Source organism: Ahaetulla prasina, chromosome 1 (assembly GCF_028640845.1).
Source record: "Ahaetulla prasina isolate Xishuangbanna chromosome 1, ASM2864084v1, whole genome shotgun sequence".
NCBI lineage: Eukaryota > Metazoa > Chordata > Lepidosauria > Squamata > Colubridae > Ahaetulla > Ahaetulla prasina.
The window spans coordinates 64802255-64821973 of NC_080539.1; the positions used below are offsets into that span (position 1 = coordinate 64802255).

The following is a 19719-nucleotide window of genomic DNA, read 5'->3' on the forward strand; positions in this document are numbered from 1 at the left end:
AAAGTCTGAGAACCCCAATCATACATTGATTAAAGTGCAATTTCAAAGTAAGCAAATTCTTTATTTCTTGCCTTGCCCTAAATAAATCATAGCCTATATTCATCAGTGGAGTTGTGCCAATTCATGTACCATTTTTGGATTGCCTTTTTATTTCCTTCATGAATTTCTCTTCATTTTCTGCAAGAGTTTAGGGGGGGGGAAAAAACCCAAATTAAACTTGGTGGAAAATCCAGGACAGGAATTGAACAACACCCTGAAAGAAAAGCTTGATAATTGAACAGTACTATATTGTACTTGGGCTTTTTATCTTCCTTGACCTTTAATCAGAACTCATATTCACCCCAGCAGTATTTACTCAAGGTGGTGATAATACATTTGGCAAAGTTGAACTCTGTTTATTTACAGTATTACGTTGCTAGAGTTAGTAACTAACTCTAATCAGAGGAAATTTTTATAGGTAAAACATAACTTTATTTTCCTGCTTCTCAAGAAAGAAAAAAGAAACAGAAAACTCTGACACTGGAAAAGTGCCTTTTGCACGAACGTTGGAAGAATTAAAAGATAGTATCATCTACTGAGGCACACTGTTGCGATTGATATTCCTTGGAGACAGTGTGCATCTGAGGAGCAAGAAGGATCATTCTCTTGTACAGAAGCTCAGACCAAAATGGTATGTTCTCAAAATTACCTCATGCAAATTCTTTCTGAAAAATGCCCAAAGGGAATAATCTTGGTATGCATGTGTGAGGGATAGAGGAATTGCTAAGATTTCAGCCTAATACCCACTATCTCAGCTTTCTCTTTAATTAGAAGTAACTTCTAGAAAACTTACAGATGCACATTCAGGCATGGCACTAAATTTATCAGTCTCTTCATGAGTTATGGCCAGCTTCCGTGACCCTTCTGCTCATTACTTGCATAGCCGCAGAATTCACAGACTTTATTGATGGTGTTTTAGCAGGTAAAATAAATAATGCTGGTTTTTTTTTTTAAAAAAGAATCTGCCATGTGGAAACTTCTCAAAAATGGACTTTGGTACCATTGTGAATCTGATTGCCAATTATGGGGGGGGGAGGGGGCGGAGACAACACCCATTTTCAAATCTGTGGCTCCTTGTGCCACTTTGACAGGATATCAGAAAAATAAATTGCAGATGTGGGCTGGCTATACTGCTGAGTGTACAGAACAAGTTCATTGAGGGAATTAGAAACTGTGAGATCAGTGGGGAAGTGGGGAATCACAAAATAAAAAGAATGAATGTTATTCTGTTGAAACTTTCTTCTAGTGATTATCTGAGAGATCCTAGCAAATAAATTTTCTATTTTAGTCAAACAGAAGAGAGTATTTTTTTAAAGATTTCTTTTTCTGTATCCTTCATAGGATCTATAGTTTGAGGATACTATTTTCCTATTGGTAGGGTATTGAATATTGAGGCTAACCTTTTTATTCTAAAGGCAAATGAATTTGTTCTGCCTTGAGGCAAGAGAAAAACTTGCTAAATGTTACCCTTCCCAGGTATGATTAAAAAGAGAGCTGTGTTAGGCAATGTGGGCAAAAAAATCAGAAAGTTCTGCTAATCCTTTTTTCAATTAACACGTTTTTAATATAAAGCATCTGATGAAGTTTGCTGCAGCTCACAAAAGGTTATGTCTTCTAATAAGAATTTGTTAGTTGCAAAAGGTACTACCAGAACTCTCCTGATTTTTTGCCTTTCAAGAAACAAGTTTGGATTGAGTCAGAAGGTATTTTTTTCCCCTTGATTTCTGGCGACTGCTGGACACGTCTGTGAAGTGTTTTTGGCAAGGTTTTTCAGCAGTGGTTTGCAATTCCCTCCTTCTTAGTGCTGAGAGAAAATGACTGATCCAAGGTACTCAACTGGCTTTGGGCCTAAAGTGAGACCAGGCCAGAGTGGGGCGGCGGTATGAGGGTGGAGGCTTGGGGCAAGTCAGGAGCGGGAGACTGGTGTATTCCCCGACCCGGCCGAGGCGAATGGCGAGTGGGTGGCAGCTCTGTGGCAAGGCTGGAGCCAGGGAATAGCGCATCCCTGGGCCCTGAGGTGAAGGGCAAGTGGGTGGCATGCTTACCTTTAGTAAGCAGAGCAGGTGAGGGGCGGAGGTGAGGCGTGAGATTAGCTGGGCTGTGTGGTGAAGGCAAGATATATAGGGTGGGGTGGGGTGGGCGGGGCCAGCCAGTGATGTGATTTGCCGGTTCTCTGAACTGCTCAAAATTTCCGCTACTGGTTCACCTGAACCGGTCCAAACCAGCTGAATTGTTCACCCGAACTGGTCTGAACCCTCTGGATTGTGCTCACCATTAGATACAGAAAAGCAGCCCTCTGTTCCTAGTACCATCCGATCAAGGTTACTGGTGGGAAAAACAGCTGAAATTCTCCACTATACTATTAGACTATATTTTTCAGGCTAAGCATTAATCCATGCCCCCTTCCCAAGTTAGTTTGTATTCATAATCCTACTTAAAAATTAGGTATAGAAATGAAAACAAGCATAATTATTATGTAAATTATGCCTTTTTGAATAAAATCTTGAATTTATGTAAGAATGGGCCCCCAGGTGCTGATATGCAAAACCAAAATTGTCAGATTTGCTTAGTGAGATTTCTATAAGCCCAACTGTTATGGTTTATAAGCCTTGCTTTATGGATTAGTGTTATAAACAAACTAAACTATTATGTATGTTCTCTAAAATATATTTCAGGGAAACCATAGCTTAGGCCAATAGATTAATCAGAAATACACTCTTTGAGTTTTTTTAATAAAATGAATTGGAGAGGAGGCCTGTGGAAGAGCAGGGAGCTTAGCAAAATTGCAGGCACCTTTACTGCCTTCTTTCCCTTTCTATTTGAGGTAAAAGAAGTATACAAGAAGACAAAGCACAATGTAAAAAAGGTGCAAGAGTTGGACATGTTGGCTATTAACAGAAAAAGAGGATGAAGTAGAGGGGATAGACAGAACAGACTTAAGACAGATATGTTCGTTCCAAACACCTTTACATACTATTAATGCATCAACATTTGAAATATTGCTGCATTGCTAGTATACAAGTAGTAGGTGATTAGATAATAGAGTATTAAGTAATGGTAATTAAATAGTAATAGTAGAGAGTATAGTATATTGATTGGTAATCATTTAGAGTATAAACATTGTCATAATAGTAATTGAAGATGGTAGTAAAGATCATGGTAACAATATAGAGATAGCCATAGAATAGAATAGAATAGAATATTCTATAGAATATAGAATATAGAAAGCATTTTCAAATCACTTTTATGTTTGTTTTCACAAATTAAAACCTCTACCCAGTAAGGGTAGGTATTATAAGGAGGTATAAAGAACCTACCTGTCCAGGGTCCAGTAGATTTGTGACTTTCCTGAGTCTGGATCAATCCAATTGAGCATGATTTAAAAAACAACAACCTGTCACAAAACTTCAAGTGAAAGAAAGCTATGTGGCAGTGATTGTACATTTTCCTGTTAAATTACATGGCAAAGTTTTTGAGTAGAGCCTGTTTTATATACAAAGTGTAATAGTCATCTTCTAATGAATACAAATAAGAAAATCCCCTTTAATAGGATTAAAGACCATGAAGTGCCAAAATAGTATGTATGACTGGGATTTGCATACAATATCTTTGGCTTAATGTTGATCTCCCAAGGCATTAACAAGCAGTAATTGTAGCAGGAGTGGCTTATTTACAGCTTTTTCTAAGTAATAGATAATTACAGAAAACAGCAGCACTTTAACAAATAGAGGCTAAATTGCAAATTAGAAATAAAATTGTGGTGAACACAAATTATGCCGCAAACCAAATGTGTAGATTTCTTTTTTTTGCCCAGCTTTAACGAACCTATCCAGAATAATTTTGATTAGACAATTAATTTATACAACGTGACTAGTCTAGCTATAACTATGGTTATCGGAGATTTGTCCAAGAGATGTCAAAGTCTTTATTTAAATCTGATTTTTTTCTCCCTATTTATTCAATATATTTTGATAACTTTATTTAACAATAATTGTTTTCCTTCCTAATGCAATCTATAGAGTTCTATATGCTCCCTGAGCTTGTTTGCTTGCTTGCAGATGTTTCATTACCCAACTAGGAAATAGCATCAATTCAAGTGAGCATGCAGTTTCCTCCCTATTTATGTAAGAGCAGCTTGTCCTCTCAGGTTTTTTGGGAGGAAGGGGATTCCTTCTTGGTGATTCTTTGATAAGAATATTGCTTTCTGCCTGATTGTTTGTCTGGTATTGATCCCTGCTTATTTGAATATTGGCTGATGGAAGGGATATTTTCTAGTTGTTTTGTTTCCTTCCTAGGTTTTTTTATTTTCTCCTTTGTCTTTTTTATTGTTTCTTTTGAATGTGTGTAAACGTGGTTTATCTCAGTGAGTCCATTGATGGTTCATATAGCAGTGTCCCCACAATCAATATTCAACCAAGCTTAGAGGGCACCAAGAACTCTGAAGATCAAGTCTGAGCTACAGATAGTCTATTAATACAACCCATATCCATATATTTTATTTTATGTATTTCAATGCATATTCATCAATTAGGGTCTAAAGTTTCCACCAGACTCTCAAAGGGGTCTATGGTATAAAAAGGTTCAGAACATCTATATTAATTCTTCCTTTTTCCAGAGATAAAAAAATACACTGGATTTCTACAAAGTGTCTTATGTCAACAGATCTAGTCTAATCATCCACCGGTCTCCTGATGATCTTTACAGAGTCTGTATTGGTAGATCTTTGCTGATGGGGGGATTCAGGCTACTCAAACTGAATGGTGTATAGCGGCATGAGATCCTCCAGTTAGACGGACATGTACAAAATGGAATGGGAAAGCACTCAGTTTGCCTAGCCTGGTGCCCTGCAGTTGCTTGGTTTCATCCTCCTTCATTTCTAATCCAAATGGTCATTGGGTAGAAATGCTACGAGTTGAGTGAACACCTCTGGGTGGCACCACATTAGAAAGTTGAACTAATCCAATAAAGTTCTTTGTGCCAGGCCATGGATGCTGAGGCCAGAACCTGAGATGTTTACAGTTAAAACATGAGCTCTGTGTCTTGGTGATATCTTTTCCCAGTAGACGTAGTCATCTATAACTCTGAATAATAGTTTCACCCAATAGAATAGAAGAGAATACATTTTTTTTATTGGCCGTGTGATTGGACACATAAGGAATTTGTCTTGGTGCATATGCTCTCAGTGTACATAAAAGAAAAGATGCGTTCATCAAGAATTCTAAGGTACAACACTTAATGATAGTCATAGGGTACAAATAAGCAATCAGGAATGAATCAATATCAATATAAATTGTAAGGATACAAGCAACAAAGTTACAGTCATACAATCATAAGTGGAAGGAGATGGGTGATGGGAACGATGAGAAGATTAATAGTAGTGCAGATTTAGTAACTAGTTTGACAGTGCTGAGGGAATTATTTGTTTAGCAGAGTGATGGCATTCAGGAAAAAACTGTTCTTGTGTCTAGTTGTTCTGGTGTGCAGTGCTCTGTAGCGTCATTTTGAGGGTAGGAGTTGAAACAGTTTATGTCCAGGATTCGAGGGGTCTGTAAATATTTTCACAGCCCTCTTTCTGACTCATGCAGTATACAGGTCCTCAATGGAAGGCAGGTTGGTAGTAATTGTTTTTTCTGCCATTCTAATTATCCTCTGAAGTCTGTATCTGTCTTGTTGGGTTGCAGAACCAAACCAGACAGTTATAGAGGTGCAGATGACAGACTGCAATCCCCAGAATAAATTATATCACCTAAGAACCTTGAAAACTTCCATACGTATACTATATTCTTCTTTTGGTCGTGTTTATCTGGTTGAAATTATGTAATTACATAATTTCAGCTAAAACCAAGTCTGTTCTCATACCATTCTTCTTTTAGCTTCTCCAGATCATCACTTCTTTGCACAACCGAGGACAGTGATTGCAATCATTTTCCCCAGAAGCTGCTTCTGTTGTAAAGAAAATCTCTTTGCTCCCTAGCATTTAAACCATCTAAGCGTTTGCTGAAAATGCGATGGCTGATCTTGTCCTGTCTTCAGCTAATGCTTTGTGACAGTAAAAAAACCCCAAAACAAAAGCAGAATTTATTTTATTTTAAATATTTATGATGCTTTTCAAATACTTAACAGCTTAAAGCAGTTTAGAGAAATATTAAACTGATGAAACTTCAATAAAAATAATGCAATAAATCAGAGGAAGACAGCAAGTTCAACAACAAAACACTTGAAAAAGCTTGGGAAATATGCTCGATGGCACCTTGAGACATGCTTCTTAGAAATTATTAAATGACATCCTTCTTTATCAGATGCCTGCTTAGAATAAAGGAACAATAAAGCAAAAAAGTCATCTGAAGGCTGATCAAAAGAAACCATTGTAAAATTGTTGAAGGGACAGTAATGCATGCATAAAACGAGTGTGTGTGTATATAAATAGGCTATGCGTACTTCAAAAATGATTCAGAAGACGTGGTTTAGACTTTGTGAAAGCAAACCTGAAAAAAAGCGGCAGTGGCTGCTGCTTTATGAATAAAGAACTGCATCATCTATAACGAATGAACCTCTTAAAGCAGCAGCTGCTGCAGCTTTTTCAGGCCTGTGTAGAAAGTTGAAAAAAGTTGAATTGCTTTAATGTATAGAACTATAGGGATGTGGTGGCTCAGTGGTTAAGACACTGAGCTTGTCAATTGAAAGGTTGGCAGTTCAGTGATTTGAATCCTTAGTGCTGCATAATGGGGTGAGCTCTTGTTGTCCCAGCTTCTGCCAACCTAGCAGTTCGAAAGCACATAAAAAATGCAAGTAAAAAAATAGGAACCACCTTTGGTGGGAAGGTAACAGTGTTCCGTGTGCCTTTGACATTTAGACATGCTGGCCACATGACCACGGAAATGTCTTTGGACAGCACTGGCTCTTCAGCTTTGAAACGGAAATGAGCACCACCCCCTAGAGTTGGAAACAACTAGCACGTATGTGCGAGGGGAACCTTTATCTATAGAAGAATGGTGCTATACATACCTTTATAAAGTAAAAAGGAAGAGTAATTTCTGTTAATTCTACAAAACCCAATCGAGGGAAAGTAAACCAATCATTTACTGATTTCTTGATGAACAGTTTTTAAAATCTGAGTTTTGGATGCTCAGTCCAATGCAAACTACTATGTTGATGGAGATTTGAATGCTGAAAAACTAAGTATACATCACTGATCTTCACCGAAATAGAAGTGTCAGATACAATCAAAATCAAAGTAAAGCCATCATTTTGTACAGACTTTTCTTGGAGGAAGTGTGGGAGTTATGCTGACAGAACTTCCCAGGACAGGAATGCCAATTATGTCATCTGCTTAGCACAAAGCTTGGGGAAGACAAAGCAAGATGTCTGTTGAGCTAGAAGAAAGGTGGGAAAAAGTGAAATGGCCAGATTTAAATAGCAGTGAATATAAGAGGTGACTGCATTCTCAAATTGATGTTGGGCTAACAGCAATTGAACATGGCTTTATTTTAGATTGTGGTGAAAATTCTCATTTAGTCAAGTTATCTTCTGTCAAGTTAGGGCCAGAGAGACTGACAGTAAGATTCAGTGAAATGTCTTTCTAAATATACATACACTGCATTATATTATAAAACATAGCTCTTTAAGTAAGCTTTTGATTGTTGAAGATGTTAATTCATTAATATTCTTAGTTATAACTTGGTTTGTAACTCAGAAAGTAAACTGTTTAAAGGCCGTACTAGTCATCTAATCTTTGTCAACATCATTATAGCTGGTTAAATAGAATGAACTTTATCTAGAATCAAAAAGATAAGAGAATCAAAGCTAAATGCCATGAGCCACAGAGACATTGGACTCAAGGAAGAGGGAAGTCTAGCCAAGGAAATGTACAAAGGGAGATGTATGGAAATAAATAGGGAAACCTTGAAATTTTGGTAAAGGGAAGGGGCAGATATCACATTGGTAGTATTCCTGAAACCTGATGGAACTCATGTATGAAATATGGTGGTAGAATATAATTTGCTCCAAAGAACAAATTGGCAGTACTAAAAGAGAGAGGGAGAATTGCATTATATGTAAAGAATGACTAAACTTGTGTAATTTATTACAGCTATGGGAAAAACTTTGCTGAAAGTGTCAAGGAAAAAATTAAAAGAAAAGAAAAGAAAAAGGAGAATCTTGCAGGTTTGGTCTATGAGTTTATGCCAAAAGCACCCAACTGTGCTGAAGATATAGTTGAAATCATATTTTCACAAATCAGATGACTGAACTATGCAGGAAACACATTACTTTGGTAATGGGGAATTTCAACTACCCCCACGTCAACTGGAAATCAAAATCTGCAGCAGGAAACCTAACAAGCTCTTGATATGCCTTGCAGAAAATGTCAAGGTCCCAAAAAATGTAAGAGGGACCTAGGAGATCAGCTACACTGGAGTTAGTATTTATTAATAAGAAATAAAGCATTGAGAAAGTAGAAATTGTAGAAACATTGTGAGAGTGACTATGTTATTCTAGAATGCAGAATTCTAGAATTCTAGAGGAAGAAAGAACAGAAAACAGATTATTTTAGATTTCAAGAAAATTTACTTGAATAGGCTAAAGCAGGGGTCTCCAACCTTGGCCACCTTAAGAGTCACAAGTCTTAAAGGTCACAAGTCTTAAAGTGGCCAAGGTTGGAGATCCCTGGGCTAAAGGGAAAACTAGGAATGATATTAATAAAAATTGTGAAAGAAAACAATCTTCAGAAGGGTTGTAAAATTCTGAAAAAAGTGAGATCATTAACACAAACGCAATAACAAGGAGAAAACAAAAGGAGACACCTAATAAAATGATTAAGGTTGCATAAATGGCTCTGATAAATTGAAAAACAATATGAATAAACTTTAAAAAGGAAAGAGAAGCACATATAAAAAACAGAATATCAGAGGGCAGCTTGAAATTATAACAATGGGGTTAGGAAAACTGAAGTTCAGCTTGTAATCAAAATCAAAAATAGCAAAACATGTTGTTGTTTTTTTTGTATTCATGGAACAAGAAGAAAGCCAAGGAAGTGGTTGGTTCATTAGTTGGAGAAAATAATGACAGTCAGTAGGGTGAAGGCTGAGCTTTTTAATTATCATTTATCCTGTCACAAAAGGAAAAAGTGGTCCAAATTGTCAGAAGCCACACTGATGTGGGTAAAAAAGAAATGTAGATCAAAAGGATCTTGATAGACTTGAACATAAGGCCCTCCCTAATCAAATGCAATCAGTGCTGAAAAATAGAGTTCTGCACTCAAGTAGGCAGGAAAAGCCAGATGCATGGGGATAAAGTAAGTGGTGCCTGAGCTGCATCGCAAGAGAAATAATGTCAGGTTCACACAGGAAGTGGTAATTCCATTCTGCAGCACACTGGGCAGACTACACTGTATCCAATTTCCCTTACCACAGTTCAAGAAGGATGCTGAGGGATTGAAAGAGGGGCAGAGGAGAGTGACAAAAATGGTGAGGGGCTTGCAGGCTAAATCACATTAAGAATATTAAAAGAATTGGGCACATTTAATGTAAAGTAGAAAAGGCTAAGGGAGATTTTATAGCATTCTTGAAGAGCTGACATAGGGGAAAGGATATGGGTTTATTCCTTGAGGGAACAAGAATCCATGGGTGAAAATTTTTACAGTTTCAAACTCAAACAAAAAAAATTGTTCTGATAGTAAGAACTATTAAACAGTGGAATAGCCGTGTTCCATCATGAGGGATTTTCAAGCCAAGGTTGAATCTAGGTAAGAGAAAGCAAACAGCAATCCCTGTAATGTCCACACTATTTTTCCAGTAAATAAATGAATCTAGAAAGCTAGAAAATTTTGCATAGGGAATTTTGTGGAAAATTCCACAGAGTTAAGGAAGGACACTTGATATATGTTTTAAGTAAGCATGTATGGAGATTCTCACTCATCCAAGTCATGGTTGTCCCAAAGGACCTTTTTCAAGAGGCAACTGGACTTTCTGGTTTTTCTTTGAAGACGTTTCTCTTCACATCCAAGAAGTTTCTTCAGCTCAAAGCTAAAGAAGCTTCTTGGATGTGAAGTGAAACATCTTCAAAGAAAAATCAGAAAGTCCTGTTTTAAGTAAAGATCAATCCTGTTTCTTGATTGCCTTTCTTTTCACAATCCTGTGTATATAATCCCATGTTTAGTATCTAAACAACCATAGTAACATAGGTAAAGTATTCTTAGTAGCAAAAACTGTAGCAGCAAATCAGAGGTGGGCTTCAGCAGGTTCTGACCAGTTCTGGAGAACCAGTAGTAAAAATTCTGACTGGCCCCGCCCCCATCTATTCTCTGTTTCCCAAGTCCCAGCTGATCAGGAGGAAATGGGGATTTTGCAGTAACCTTCCCCTGGATTGCAGAGGGAATGGAGATTTTACAGTATCTTTCCTCTGCCATGCCCACCAAGCCACGCCCACCAAGCCATGTCACGCCCACCAAGCCACACCCACAGAACTGGTAGTAAAAAAATTTGAAACCCACCACTGCAACAAATACTTTCAAAATGAAAATGATGATGATAACAATAATAATGGCAGCTTTAAAGATAAAGGAGGCGTTTGTGGCTTAGCTACATATTCATTATAGAGGCAGCAGAAACAGTAATACATATTCTCAGGATAGCAGTTGAATAAATTCAGACTGAAATCGTGCAAGCCTTTTTCTTTTAATAAAACTAATGATCAAGGAAAGCAATTTGTTTTCTATAATAATACAAAAGAAAATCTCTGGGCCAAGAGGATGGGATCTGAGTCTTTTATAGCTGTATAGTTTGTTATAAGTTACAGAATGCAGTGGTTAGAAATGCCTCCTGTTTGTGTGGCTGCTGAGAAGTACCCAGATGAAACCAGGGCCTGGTGCAGTTCAACAATTGGCAGAAGTCTGTGGTATCCCCAGGGAGGAAGCCGAGGCCACAAAGCAAAGCTCCGCACTGTACGGCTTCCTCAGTGGTGGATTTCAATTTTTTTTACTACCGGTTCTGTGGGCGTGGCTTGGTGGGTGTGGCTTGGTGTGGTGTGGCTTGGTGGGTGTGGCAGGGGAAGGTTACTGCAAAATCCCCATTTCCTCCCAATCAGCTGGGACTTGGGAGGCAGAGAATAGATGGGGGCAGGGCCAGTCAGAATTTTTACAACCGGTTCTCCGAACTACTCAAAATTTCTGCTACCGGTTCTCCACAACTGGTCAGAACCTGATGAAACCCACCTCTGGGCTTCCTGCTGAATTGCCCACTGTATATCATCTTTTATTTTTTGTCTTAATCCCTCAACACTTCCCAGACTTCATGCCTAATTTTCTTAAAATGAGTACAAAGCAGAACCCTGGATAAAAAAAAGTTATTTTAGACCTCTGATGGTAACTAGAATTGTGGTGGTCCTTCCAAGTGTTTTTTACATACCTGGTCAGGAAAATGCACAACTAGTCCAGGTCTGTGGATGTGGGTCCTTTGGTGGGGTGGCTTGAGTTGCAGTGATCAATCTGAATTTCTTAGGATTCAACTTCTCTTCCTCCTTGTTCTTTTTATTTTACAAATTGTTTCTGGATTGGTTAAATTAATTAAATTTCCCCCACTGCAGTGGATAAATCATGATGACACATGGACAATCCTAGTTTATTCTGTACTTGAAAATAAATAGGCAGCTGCAGGCAAATCCTATATGGCATGCAATCTTTTGCATCGCTAAAGAAATTAAAATGTATCATTTATCAAAGAAGAGAGAAAGAAACCAAGGTTGCTTGAAATAGACATATACTCATTTATGGGTATGGATATAGTTTTTATATGTAAAAAAAATTCTGTGTAAATAGAAACGCAATATATACTTGCACAATGGGGAAGACTGTGAATAAGTGACCTATGTGCTGCATCAGTTTTCTGCTCAAGTTTAGATTCAAAAGCAGGCACACTTTATCAGAAAAAATAATTGTAATAAGCTTCTGCTAGGCTTAAGGTACTCAAGATAGTAACCCCACTCAAACTCCAAATAGCATGCTTCATCATCATGTTCCATGCAGTTTTAGTGGCCAAAACAATCACCCATTAAGAAAACAAATCTTTATTAATAGAACAATCAATTTAGTTAATCAGAGGAATGTAGTGTAGAATGAGATCCTATTAAAAATTGAAAAATATGGATTATACTCTCATTAGATGGCTACAGAACTAATTGAACAATCTAACCACTGTGTATAGTTCATCTGCTCCTTCAATTCATCCATGTCTATCAAATTATTTATCAGACTTTTTTTAATTCACAATTTTCACAACTACTATCAAATAGCCCAAAAGATTCTTTTGTCCCAGCGGGCCCAGCGGACGAGTGGCCTATTCCAGCGGCCTATTCCAGCGGCCAGGCCGGCTGGGCGGCCTATTTGGAGAGTGCAGGTGGGCCCGATGGACGCCTTGCTGGTACCATCTGGAGGATGTCCTCGGGCCTAGTGGTCGTCCTCTCTATTATTTTTACCACCTAAAGGACGTCTATGGACCGCCTGCTGGGGGGGGGACCTTTTTAAGACCCTGCTCCCCCCCCCTCGGATTTTGGGAGAGACATGGCTTAGCGGCTGAGCGGCCTTGCCTGGTGGATGTCCCTGGCCTAACAGTGTAACAGCTTCCCCCTTCCTTCCTTAACCACCCCTCGGGACTGTAGAATGAGGGGTTGGTGAAAACGACTGAATTATGGCGGTGTTATTCATCTACCGCCCAAGAACTATTCCTCAACTGTGCCTACCCGGAATTGCCGGAATTATCAATTATCATCTTGACTGGTCCAGGATGGGCTTGTTTGCCGGACTCTTAGTATGCGGACTTTTACAGCGGCCGACCTTCTTGCCCTGCGAGATTCCCCTCTCTCGCGGGTTTGGCCCCCTACACTATCGAGGGCCCATCTTGAGGACGGGTTTTGGAACCCCGAGAGGTGGCATGCCAAAAATAGGAGACTTAGGGGATTTTTAATTAATTGTTTTAATCGTTTTTTTAAGGGGAGTTTTAATGGGAATTTTAATGGGAATTTTAATGCGGGGGGGTGGATGGGTGGGGGGGAAAACCCGTCAGGGAGGGGGCTAGGTCCACCATGTGTTCGCGGCGGTAACTTAATAGGTCCTGGGGTTATGGCGAGGGGTGTCGTTCCAGTTTGTCAGGGTCGAGTTATTACTACGGTAAGTGGGAGAGGCAGATATGACGGAAGGGGGCCACATCAGGTCTCGGGGCTCGCCTCGCTGTTTACGAGCGATTGCGTGCTCCGGCCCCCCAGAAATTTCCCGTGACCCGAGTGGCCAGAGTAATCGGGACCTGGGCCTCCGGCTGATGTTATGTAATGCCAGGTCCATGTTAATAAAGCCCCCCTGTTTGCAGATCTTATTCAGGAGGGGACCGCGGACGTTATGGGCATTACGGAGACCTGGTTGGGCACCGAGGGGGGGGTCCCCCTAGTGGAGATGTGCCCACCAGGCTTCCGAGCATTCCATCAGCCGAGGGCCCAGGGTAGGGGTGGAGGGGTGGCGGTTATTATTAAGGAGAGTCTCGAGCCGAGGGAAACCACTGTGCCTCAGATAGCTGGGTGTGAATCCTCTTCGTGAAGTGGGGTCGTAGAACTCAGGTGGGCTTGTTGATCACGTACCTGGCTCCTTGCTGCATGATTACAGCCCTGCCTGAGCTGTTGGAGTTGCTGGCCGGGCTGGCAGTTGAAACCCCCAGACTGTTGGTCATGGGGATTTCAATTGCCATCAGCCGCGTAGCATCTTCGGCAGCTCAGGAGTTCATGGCTTCCATGACGGCCATGGACCTGATTCAGTTAATTGACGGCCCTACCCACGTCGGGGGAGGTACCCTAGATCTGATTTTTATCTCTGGCCAGTGGTCTAATGATCTGGTTTTAAATGATTTAGTTGTTGAACCTTTGTCATGGTCAGATCATTTTCCTTCGCTCAGACTTCCTGACCGCTACCCCCCACCGCAGGGAGACGGAACCAATGCGCTGGTTCCGCCCCAGGCGCCTGATGGACCCGGAGAGGTTCCTGACGGAGCTTGGGCCGTTCCCCGAGCACCTGGCCCACGACTCGACTGAAGAGCTAGTTGCGGCCTGGGAACGGGCCGCGGCTGGAGCTTTGGACCGTGTCGTGCCTTTGCGGCCTCTGACCCGGCGTCGGTCTCAACCAGCTCCTTGGTTCTCCGAGGAGCTGAGGGAGATGAAGCGCCGGAGAAGACGCCTAGAGAGTGCCTGGAGATCCAGCCGCTCTGAGGCTGACCGGACACTAGTTAGGTCCTATAGTAGGACCTACCTAGTGGCAATGAGGGCTGCGGTTGCCCACGCTTCCTCCCTCATTGCGTCGGCAGATAACCGCCCGGCCGCCCTGTTTTGGGTGACCCGCTTGCTCCTTCAACAGGAGGGGCGGGAGGACCCCCTACAAGGGCGTGCCGAGGAGTTTAACGGTTATCTATACGACAAAATCGCTCAGCTTCGGGACGGATTGGATCAAAATTGGGTAGATCCAGGTGAGGGTTCTGAGGCTCGTCTTGTTGAGGTGGTTTGGGATGACTTTGATCCTGTGACTCCCGAGGACATGGACAGGTTGCTGGGTAGGCTGAACGCCACCACATGTTTACTGGATCCGTGCCCCTCCTGGTTAGTACTGGCTGCTCAGGAGGTGACACGAGGCTGGCTCCAGGGGATTACAAATGCTTCTTTGCGGGAGGGGGTCTTTCCTGCGGCCTTGAAAGAGGCGGTGGTGAGACCCCTCCTCAAGAAGCCTTCCCTGGACCCAGCTGTTTTAGGGAACTACCGGCTAGTCTCCAATCTTCGCTTTACGGCGAAGGTTGTAGAGAGTGTGGTGGCATGTCAGCTACCCCAGTACCTGGATGAAGCTGTCTATCTAGACCTGCTCCAGTCCGCCCGCCCGGATACAGCACGGAGACAGCTTTGGTCGCACTGGTGGATGATCTCTGGAGGGCCAGGGATAGGGGTTATTCCTCTGCCCTGGTCCTATTAGATCTCTCAGCGGGTTTTGATACCATCGACCATGGTATCCTGCTGCGCCGGTGGGAGGGGTTGGGGGTGGGGGGCACCGCTTATCGGTGGGTCTCCTCCTACCTCTGATCGGACGCAGACGGTGTTGACAGGGGGCAGAGATCGACCCAAGGTGCCTCATGTGGGTGCCGCAGGGTCGATTCTCTCACCCTCCTGTTCAACATCTATATGAAGCCGCTGGGTGAGATCATCAGTGGCTTTGGGGTGAGATATCAACTGTACGCTGATGATACCCAGCTGTACTTTTCCACCCCGGCCACCCCAGTGAAGCTGTCAAGTGCTGTCCCGGTGTCTGGAGGCCGACGGGTCTGGATGGGGAGGAACAGGCTCAAACTTAATCCCTCCAAGACGGAGTGGCTGTGGATGCCGGCACTCGGTACAGTCAGCTGCAGATGCGGCTGTCTGTCGGGGTGAATCATTGGCCCCGATGGAGAAGGTACGCAACTTGGGCGTGCTCCTGGATGGTCGGTTGTCCTTTGAAGACCATTTGGCAACCGTCTCCAGGAGAGCATTTTACCAGGTTCGCCTGATCCGCCAGTTGCGGCCCTTCCTGGACCGGGATGCCTTATGCACAGTCACTCATGCTCTCGTTACCTCTCGCCTGGACTACTGCAATGCTCTCTACATGGGGCTCCCTTGAAGAGCACCCGGAGACTTCAGCTAGTTCAGAACGCTGCTGCGCTGGTTATTGAGGGAGCGCCTCGAGCTCCCATATAACACCTATCCTGCGCAGACTGCACTGGCTACCTGTTGTTTTCGGGTGCGCTTCAAGGTATTGGTTACCACCTTTAAAGCGCCCATGGCTTAGGACCGGCTATCTACGGGACCGCCTACTGCCGGCTTCTATCTCCCATCGTCCGCACGCTCCCACAGAGAGGGACTCCTCAGGGTGCCGCCAGCCAAACAGTGTCGACTGGCGGCCCCAGGAGGGCCTTCTCTGTGGGGCTCCGACCCTGTGGAACGAACTTCCCCTCGGACTTCGACAATTACCTGACCTTAGGACCTTTCGCCGCGAACTTAAAACTTATTTATTCCGTATGGCTGGACTAGCCTGATTCTTATTTTTATTGGATGGGTTTTTAAAATTCTGTGATTTTATGGGGAAGTACGTTTTTAATATTTTGGGCATTTAAATTAGTTTTTTAAGGGATGTTTTTAATTATTGTATGTATGTATATTTTATCTGCCTGTTCACCGCCCTGAGTCCTTCGGGAGAAGGGCGGTATACAAATTAAAATATTATTATTATTATTATTATTATTTAGCTCAAATGGTTGCTTTAGATTTAAAGCATTTATTTCATGTTTGTCCCTTAGTTGTGTCTTATTTCTTTTTGGCAAGCACCAATCTTATATTTTTCCCACTACAGCTGGAATTTCCAGATATATCGCTTGTAATTTATTTACTATTCTGCACAGGGTTTCCCAATTGTACAGACTTGCTCCCTAGTATTGTGGTTGGTAATCTCTAAATGAACATTTACAACAAGGCATCTTTTACATTTAATTTGTTTTGTTCATATAATGCAAAAAAAAAAAAGAGTTCTACACAGAAAATGGAAGTATGTGTGTGGGTGTGTAGGATTCTTCAAAACAATCTTGTCCAGGTAATTAAAAGAGAGAGATTAACTTGTATAACTTAATTACTGAAGCAAATTTTCAGTCATTTGCTGAGATACTACTATCTAAAAATCCTCACTATAGAACAGATGGCACTCCAGCAGGAGACAACTATATGTGAGCAAAGAGATGAGGTATGAGTAATTATGGCTTTTAGAGATATGTGTAGATGTATACAAGCATAATTGGAATGCAATGCTTCATACTCACACTTTCCCCTATCAAGAAATTTGCCAGATTATCATACTGGATATTTTCTCCTATTATTCTAATTTTTTTGCATTCTTGTCTAATGATTTTTTTTAAATGGACCAAGGAAATAGATGAGGTGGCCAAGTCTCAGAGTTGGGCGCATGAGATCAGTGAGATAAATAGCTGCATATAAACATGAAAATATCACTCCCAAAAGATACCAGATGTTCACATGACTCACAATTTTGTTACGCCTTCAACAAAAAAAAATCTGATGTCTATCTTTTCAATAAAACCACTTCATTCAGATTTTCAGCAAAGCAACGTATTCTCAAAGATATCACCCAGGCTTAGTAACTACTATTATGGAGGAATTGAAAAAAGATACCTCTTTTCTTTGCTTTAGTTCTCCACTTCAGTATTATGATGTGAATCATCTGCCAATGCCATGATTAGCACTATTTCTAATTTGTTGAAAACGTTTGGCTAAATTCAGTACACATCAGATCTTTTCGGGCAACCAAGAGCCATTTATCTTCTGAACTCATTGGTGAAATCTGAGGGGAATATTAGAAAAATCTCCAGGCTGCAATTAAGTATTGGCAGTCTTAAGTGACTTCTAATAATCATTCTAAAGTTATCAATGCAAGATACAATAAAAAAAAAGTATCTTGAATATTTTTAACATGGGGTTTGTTTTATCAATGGTTAGATAATAAAGGTAGAAATTAAAAGTTGGAAGAATACTATTATGTACAAGTAAAGAATATTATTATTACTACTACTATTATTATGTATATGTAAAATGACCCAGACAATACACTGTTCGCTAAATACTTATATACGTTAAAGAAAAATGTATAAATAAAAATTTAAAAAAATGTATCGAAGCTTGTTGGTTGGTGTGGGAATTGCAGGTTTAACTTGATGGATTTATGTAACCTGAGCCACTGTGACTCTTCTTATGTTCTTAGAATAGACAGTACTAATCCAGCTAAACTACCAAAAAGCAGCTTCCTATTTATTATTTATTATTATTTATTATTTTTATTATTTATTAAACTTTTATACCGCCCTTCTCCCGAAGGACTCAGGGCGGTGTACAGTCAAAATAAAAAACAGAATATATACAATTAAAACAACATTTAAAACATAGCAAATTATAAAGGCTGATAATTAAAAATTTAAATTTAAAATTTTAAAAAATGTATCGAAGCTTGTTGGTTGGTGTGGGAATTGCAGGTTTAACTTGATGGATTTATATAACCTGAGCCACTGTGACTCTTCTTATGTTCTTAGAGTAGACAGTACTAATCCAGCTAAACTACCAAAAAGCAGCTTCCTATTTATTATTTATTATTATTTATTATTTTTATTATTTATTAAATTTTTATACCGCCCTTCTCCCGAAGGACTCAGGGCGGTGTACAGTCAAAATAAAAAACAGAATATATACAATTAAAACAACATTTAAAACATAGCAAATTATATAGGCTGATAATTAAAAATTTAAATTTTAAATTTTAAAATATTAAGAAACCCAATTAAAATTCAGCACTATTATGCCAGTCCCGCTTGAATGAATAAATATGTTTTGAGCTCACGATGGAAGGTCCGAAGATCAGGCACTTGACGCAGGCCAGAGGGAAGTTCGTTCCAGAGCGTTACTGCCCTCACAGAGAAGGCCCTACTCCTGGGGGCCGCCAGCCAACACTGTTTGGCGGATGGCACCCTGAGGAGACCCTCTCTGTGAGAGCGTACGGGTTGGTGGGAGGCAAAGGGTAACAGCAGGCGGTCTCGTAAGTACCCGGGTCCTAAGTCATGGAGCGCTTTAAAGATGGTAACCAAAATCTTGAAGCGCACCAAAAAACCACAGGAAGCCAGTGCAGACTATGGAGCAGTGATGTCACGTGGGAGCCACGAGCGGCTCCCGTTACTACTCGCGCAGCCGCATTCTGGACTAACTGTAGCCTCCGGGTGCACCTCAAGGGCAGCCCCATGTAGAGAGCATTGCAATAATCCAACTTAGACGTAACCAGAGCGTGAGTGACCGTGCATAAGGCATCCCGGTCAAGGAAGGGATGCAACTGGCGGACCAAGCGAACTTGGTAAAAGGCCCTCCTGGAGACGGCCGCCAGATGTTCATCGAAGGACAGCCGTCCATCCAGGAGGACGCCCAAGTTGCGAACCACCTCCTTTGGGGCCCCTAACTCACCCCCAACAGTCAGCTGCAGATGCAGCTGACTGTACCGGGATGCCGGCATCCACAGCCACTCCGTCTTGGAGGGATTGAGCTTGAGTCTGTTTCTCCCCATCCAGACCCGTACAGCTTCCAGGCACTGGGACAGCACTTCGACCGCTTCATTGGGGTGGTCCGGGGTGGAAAAGTACAGCTGAGTATCATCTGCGTACAGATGATAACTCACCCTGAAACCACTGATGACCTCACCCAGCGGCTTCATATAGATGTTGAACAGGGTAGGCGAGAGAATCGACCCCTGAGGCATCCCACAAGTGAGGCGCCTTGAGGACGACCTCTGCCCCCCTGTCAACACCGTCTGCGACTGGTCAGAGAGATAGGAGGAGAACCACCGATAAACGGTGCCCCCCACTCCCAATCCCTCCAACCGGCGCAGCAGGATACCATGGTCGATGGTATCAAAAGCCGCTGAGAGGTCTAATAGGACCAAGGCAGAGGAGCAACCCCTATCCCTGGCCCTCCAGAGGTCATCCACCAACGCGACCAAAGCCGTCTCCGTGCTATAACCGGGTCGGAAGCCGGACTGGAATGGTTCTAGATAGACAGCTTCCTCCAGGTGCCGGGGGAGCTGCCATGCAACCA

The 19719-nt window shown here is 41.7% G+C and overlaps 1 protein-coding gene across 1 annotated transcript in view; it reads left to right on the forward strand.

Moving 5' to 3' along the window:
- Window positions 1-434: 434 nt before the first annotated feature.
- LOC131198755 (calpain-13-like) overlaps window positions 435-19719 on the forward strand; it is a 144653-nt gene continuing 125368 nt past the window's right edge. Inside the window, exon 1 of the mRNA XM_058184201.1 lies at window positions 435-670. Within this exon, the coding sequence (XP_058040184.1) occupies window positions 668-670 (3 nt within the window). The 5' untranslated portion in view covers window positions 435-667. The remainder of the gene's footprint in view (window positions 671-19719) is intronic.